The 5874-nt window shown below is 59.1% G+C and overlaps 1 protein-coding gene across 1 annotated transcript in view; it reads right to left on the bottom strand.

The window, feature by feature from the left end:
- The window catches only part of HSPG2 (heparan sulfate proteoglycan 2), a gene marked incomplete in the record, with an annotated part of 117566 nt that overhangs the window by 59795 nt on the left and 51897 nt on the right, over positions 1 to 5874 (bottom strand). The window contains 8 exon segments of the mRNA XM_027770665.1: positions 33 to 122; positions 593 to 756; positions 3464 to 3610; positions 3685 to 3836; positions 3920 to 4064; positions 4237 to 4368; positions 5372 to 5491; positions 5576 to 5824. Coding sequence (XP_027626466.1) covers positions 33 to 122; positions 593 to 756; positions 3464 to 3610; positions 3685 to 3836; positions 3920 to 4064; positions 4237 to 4368; positions 5372 to 5491; positions 5576 to 5824 — 1199 coding nt within the window.

Genomic DNA, 5874 nt, shown 5'->3' with positions numbered 1-5874 from the left:
CGGGAGACTGGGCGGCGTCCGGCTCCCACCAGGACCACGTCTGGCCGCTGCACTGGCTCCAGGGCGCCACGGGCCAGCTCATAGCGCACTTTGTAGCGTAGGAAGCCCCCATAGGAGTCCACCTGGCCGGGACAGGTGGATTAGACAGGGCGGTGGTGGGCTTGCTTCCTGCCGTGGTGCTCACCAGAGCAACTTCTTCCAGACTTCTGCCCCTCCCTTAGTCTGCCTACCCACTGCTCACTGCATGCCTGCCGCTGAGACTGCAACCCTGGGGTGCTCAGCCCATGGACAAGGAGTACGATAATGCTGGGGGCTGGAGTAAGGGCACTGAGCCTGGCCAGGTGTGGGCAGGGAGGGCTGTCAGAAGGAGGGGATGCCAGCTCTTTTCTAAGCCTGAGTAAGAGTTTGTCCGAAACCAGGAGTGGTGGGCAGAGATTCTACCTCAAAGGAAGGAGCCGGTGCCCATGGGGTTGTGCCAGGCCTGTCCTCTCCCCCAGAGCTCATTCTGCCCCGCCGCCCACCAGCTTCAGAGCCCAAGCAGGCCTGAGCCAGGAGAGCAGCCCCGCCCTTCCCATACAGTGCGGCCCCTCACCTTGTTGCCCAGGAACTGCTCGGGCAGAGCCCAGAAAGAGTCGTGGATGAGGAAGCGACGGGACAGGTCCACCAGCTGGAATTCCTGCAGGACAGTGTCAATGTGCTGCTGGGTGGAGGACAGGGGTGGCATTCCGGGCTGCGCAGGCATCGTCACATTCACACCTGCCGGGAGGGCAAAAGAGGGGGCTGAGCTGTGTTCCAGGGAAGGCCAACGCTACAGAATAGTGGCTGGGAGCCATTTGGGAATTCAGTCACAGACAGGGCAGGGGTTCTCTGTCACAGGACTTCTCAGAGCCTTGCTTGCTAAGAGACCCACAGACTGTCAGGGCAGGAACTGCCCTGGGGAGACCGAGGGGACAGCTACATGGGACTGAAGAACAGGAGCTGGAGTGCGGCTGTACCACATTCAGATGGCGGAGTCCGGGAGAAGGCCTCAGTTTCCCTAGCTGCAAAATGCTCTGTAGAGTTATTTTAAAGATAAAATGGCCAATTGACATAAAAGGCTTTAAAAAATTAAGGTGCAAAGGAAGTGCTTGAAAAATGGTTGACTCTTGTTACTATTATGAGGGTTGGTTAGTCCATCCTCTCCTACACAGACAAGCCAAGAGTCAGCCCCACACGGAGTCCCCCGACAGCACCCTCCCGGTTCTCTGCAACTGTCCGAGAGAGCCGTCCGGGAGGGCACATGGCTACCGAGCCCTGGCAATGCTGCCGGAGCAGGTAAGGAGTGCATTGTCATTCCATGTCTAACAGCCCTGTGGTTAGTGACCACCACACTGGGTAACGCAGCTGTGAGGGATGGGAGCCCACTACCTCCAAACGCCGTCCCTCCTAGCCCCGGATAGTTTGACTGAGCAGTGAGCCTTTGTCTCATTTTTAATTTGCCATAGGGCCCGTGTGCTTGCCAGAAAGAGACAGAGAGAAAGGAAACTGAGAAAGCACCCCCCACGGGGACGGCCATGCTGCAATCCCTCCTCCTCTGCTCTCCTCTTGGGATTTTGGACACACCAGTATGCTTTCCAAGCAGCAGGGTCCAGGACTCAGACGGCACAGCTGGCCATGTAGGATCTAGCTGCCTTAAACGCCACGCCACTGGCTGGCCCTAGACCCCACAAGTGTCTGTCAACGGCTTCTGCCCCCTCGATCCTGAAGGTGACCCTCCTGCAGCCATGGAGAACTACGCTCCACGTTTGCAGAAAGTCCACTCTCAGCCACCAAGTCCAGGCTACATAACCCCAGGCCTTCCATCCTGCCTCTCTTCCGGAACACTCTCAGGTTCCCTCCATCCTGGTCACCATCCACACACAGGCCACCTGCTTACTCTGAAAGCTATGTCCCCCAGCCATTGCAATCCCAGTGAGACAGGTCTGGGTTACAACTCTGCCTCTGAATAGCTGTGACCCCAGGGGAGCCCCTCGATCTCAGCCTTAGGGCCCTCAACTGCTTGGTTTTTATTTTTGGATCTCATTTTATAACTTTAAAAGCAGCCCTGACTGGGGCCAGCAGGCGGCATGGTGGTTAAGGGCTCTGGACTCCCACATGGCCAACTGCATTTCGAGTCCCAGACCTGGCAGCTTGCTTTCTCACCTTCTCTCTCTCTCACTCTGTCCTTCTTTGGTCAAATTAAAATAAATACATAAATAAAGTTTAATAAAAAAAATAATGCTATAAAAAAAAAATAGCAGCCCTCAGGGACCAGCGGGTGTCATGGTGGTTGAGGTGCTGGACATTCCTACATGGCTGACCACAGTTCAAGTCCTAGACCTGGCGGCTTTCTTTCTCACTTTCTGTGTGTGTGTGTGTGTGTGTGTGTGTGTGTGTGTGTGTGTGTATGTCTGGTCAAATTAAAATAAAGAAATTAATTAATTAAAAAAAAATCAAAAAGCAGCCCAACCCCACAGGGATGACTGGCTATCCAGCGACTGGTCAAGCTATAGTGCCAACTGAGTGCTCCACGGATGGTGCCGTGGCCATCAGAATAAATAAACTGGGGGTAGCAAGTCTCTCCAAGCCACTCCGAGGCACTTCAATCGATGAAGGGGCCTCAGGCCACCTCTGCTGAGGGCTTCCCACCTGAGGAGCTGGCCCTCCCCACAGATCCAGTCCTCTGGGACGAAGGCGAGGAAGCTCGGTGAGAGGACGGGCTGCCTGGCACAGGTGACGGGCTGCCTGGCACAGGTGACAGGCGCAGGGCTGGGCCTGAACCCAGGTTGCTGCAGGTCTGGGTCACGCGCTCAGCCCCCTGCCGCTCTGCCTCTCAGGGCTGGACAGAACTGAGCCAAGAAGTAGGTGCCTTCGCATCAGCAGAAAGAGGCCCAGGGGAGCCAAGAGGCCTGTCCAAAGTCACACAGGAGGCCAGCGCTGCAGCGGGACACAAAGCCTGGGCGCTCACATTCCAGGGACACTGGCCTCTCAGGAGGACCGGGAGGACATTAACAAATACCTGTGGGAGTGGACTGTGGCCGAGCCCGCTTCTGACAGTCTTGCCCACATTAACCCGTTGGTCCTTACAACACCCTCGGAGACGGCCATCATTTCACACCCCTTCTACGGGGGAACACCCAAGACCCAAGACAGTAAGCAACCTGACAAAGGCACACAGGCCTAAGTGTCAGGGTAGGGTCTGAACCTGCCACCGGGCTCCAGGGCCCGCCTTCTGCACACTGAACCAGGTAAGTGGTAAGTGCAGGGGTGGCTTTTCCTAACACGCTTGACTTCCCTTGAGATGCTTTTCTCTGGGACTCCGTATGTCTTCAGTAACTGTGCTGCTCTCCGAAATGTGGCCCCATCCGTCCCACACAAGTCCTTAAGCCCTCTGGGCACCTGTGCCCACCTCCCACCTCCCAGCACCTGCCGGCCTGCCACGCACCCTTGACGTCATCAGGCCGGTCGAAGCGTAGCCGGATCTGGTCCCAGAAGCGGTGGCTGCTCTGGCACAAGCTGGTGACTCCGAAGCAGAAGCAGGGCAGGCAGGAGGCACTGTGCTCCAGGTAGAAGTGCCCATCGGGGCAGGGCCCTGTGGCCAGCATAGAGCAGTTCACAGGTGGCTCTGCTCCACAGCCCACCCCACCTGCCTCCCCTGGCCCCTACCTCGCTGTGGGATGAGCTCCAAGACGCCATCGGGAATGCCAAAGACCATGCCCCGGGCGTTCATGGCCTCACACGTGTAGGCACCCTGGTCTGCCTCCTTCACATCGCGGATGGTTAGGGTGCCACGGCCATCCTCGCTGGTCACTGTCACCCTGGTGAGCCCAAGACAGCAGCAGAGTCAGGCCTAGGCCTAGCCTCCCCCACGTTCCCTCCCCCTAGCTGGGTCAAGTCGCACCTGGGATGCGAGGGGATGTGGCCCCAGTTGAGCCTCCAGTTGATGATAGGGGTGGGGACACCGATGGCCGCACAGGTAAAGGTCACCGTCTGACCCCGGAAAGCCTGAATCAACTCCTGGGGAGGGGTCACCACCTGGGGGGGCACTGGGGAGACCAGAGAAGGAGTCAGAGGCTAAGGGTCGAGGGCAGAGGAGAGGGGGAGGAAAGGGCTCCAGGAGCCAGGTGGGAGGAGCAGGGGCGGGGCCTGCATGACGCCTGTGGAACCCCCTACGTCCCGTGTCCCCCACTCCCATCCCCAGCCCCTGCCACTGCTCACTGCAGCCGAACTCGTCGCTGCGGTCAGGACAGTCACTCTCCTCGTCACAGTGGAAGCTAGCCGGGATGCAGGTGTTGGTGGAGACACAGCGGAACTCTGTGGGCCCGCATACTTCCCCGGGCTGCTGGGCGGCTGGGGGACAAAGCCAGGGATGGGCACCAGCACTGGCCCCAGGGAGAGCACAGCGCTCCCACCTACCCCAGCAGCCTAGCCCTGCCCACTGTCCCCAGGGGGGCCCAAGGGTCACTCTCATCTTGCCCAGTCGCCTTGCCAGCATGCCGGTCACCGCGCCCCTGACTGTCATGGAGTCCACAGCACTGAGGGCTGATGGGTAGCATGTAGACGGGTGGGTGGACTGGGGCACGGGAGCGAGGGATGTGGGATGGGTGGGTGCACGGATGAACAAACGGGCGAATGGATGGAGCTGGGAAGATGAACAACGGATGGGCTGGAAAGGGCAGGGGATGGACAGACAGAACAGATGGAGAGCTGCGTGGGAGGGTGCTGGCCAGGTGGGTGGGTATGTGGGAGAGCCAGGTAGACAGACGCTGGGTGGGCGGACAGGTGGACAGAACGGAGGACAGATGCTGGACGGACGGTGGGTGGCTGAATGCACTGGACGATTACTAGGTGGGTGGAGATGGGCAGGGAGAGGAACGGTAACTCGGAGCCAGCTTTAGGTGACAAAGCTCTGGCTCCTAGGGTAAGGTACACCAAGGTCCCTGGCTCATCAGGCCCTCTGAGCCACACGAACACCAAAGAGGAGATTAATAGTAACAAAACGAGGGGCCAGCAGGTGGCATGGTAGTTAAGGTGCTGGGTACTCCCACATGGCCAACCATGGTTCAAGTCCTGGACCTGGTAGCTTGCTTTCTCACTTTCCTCTCTCTCTCTCTGTGTCTCTCACTGGTCAAATTAATGAATGAATAAATAAAATGAAATAATTTAAAAAATGGTAATGAAAACGAAGAGAAGAAATAGACAGGAATCACGAGCAGCCCACCACACTGCTTCCTACCAAGGGCAGCTCAGAGCCCAGAGACCCGAGCCGTGAGGTCTGCATCCAGGGCCTTCCGTCCTCAGCCAGGGCCTGACTGAGAGGGCGGGCCAGGGGTTCAGACTCCCGGGTACTCACGGCAGTTGGCCTCGTCGGTACGGTCCTCACAGTCAAAGTCGCCATCACAGTGCCACAGCTTGAGGGCACAGTGCCCGTTTCCGCAGGGGAACTCGTTGGGCTCACAGGGCGGAGAGGGGCCTGGCGGGCCAGGCAGGGGTCAGCGGCAGCCCCCCCCTGTGGGTCTCGCCCCACCCGCACCCCGCCACCCCTGCCGGTGCGCACCACAGTCCAGTTCGTCGCTGCCGTCCGTGCAGTCCTCCTGCCCGTCACAGACGTAGTCTTCGGGGATGCAGTGCCCACTGTGGCATGCTGCTTCGTGGGGCTCACAGGGCACGGGCCTGCCTGGACCGGGGAGCAGAGGCTGGGGCGTGGGGGTGGCTGGCAGCTGCTGTGTGGTGGTTGCCTCTGGCAGGGGTAGTGAGGGTGGCGTCTCCACCAGGGGCGTGGTGCTGACCTCCGGGACAGGATCCCCTGTGGACAGAGTCCTGTCGGTGCTTGGCAAAGGCGGTGGCTCTTCCCCC

The sequence above is a fragment of the Tupaia chinensis genome, unplaced genomic scaffold (assembly GCF_000334495.1).
Source record: "Tupaia chinensis unplaced genomic scaffold, TupChi_1.0 Scaffold000146_1, whole genome shotgun sequence".
Lineage (NCBI taxonomy): Eukaryota > Metazoa > Chordata > Mammalia > Scandentia > Tupaiidae > Tupaia > Tupaia belangeri.
The sequence above is the reverse complement of the archived record's forward strand: the minus strand, read 5'-3'. Positions and strand labels throughout refer to the sequence as shown.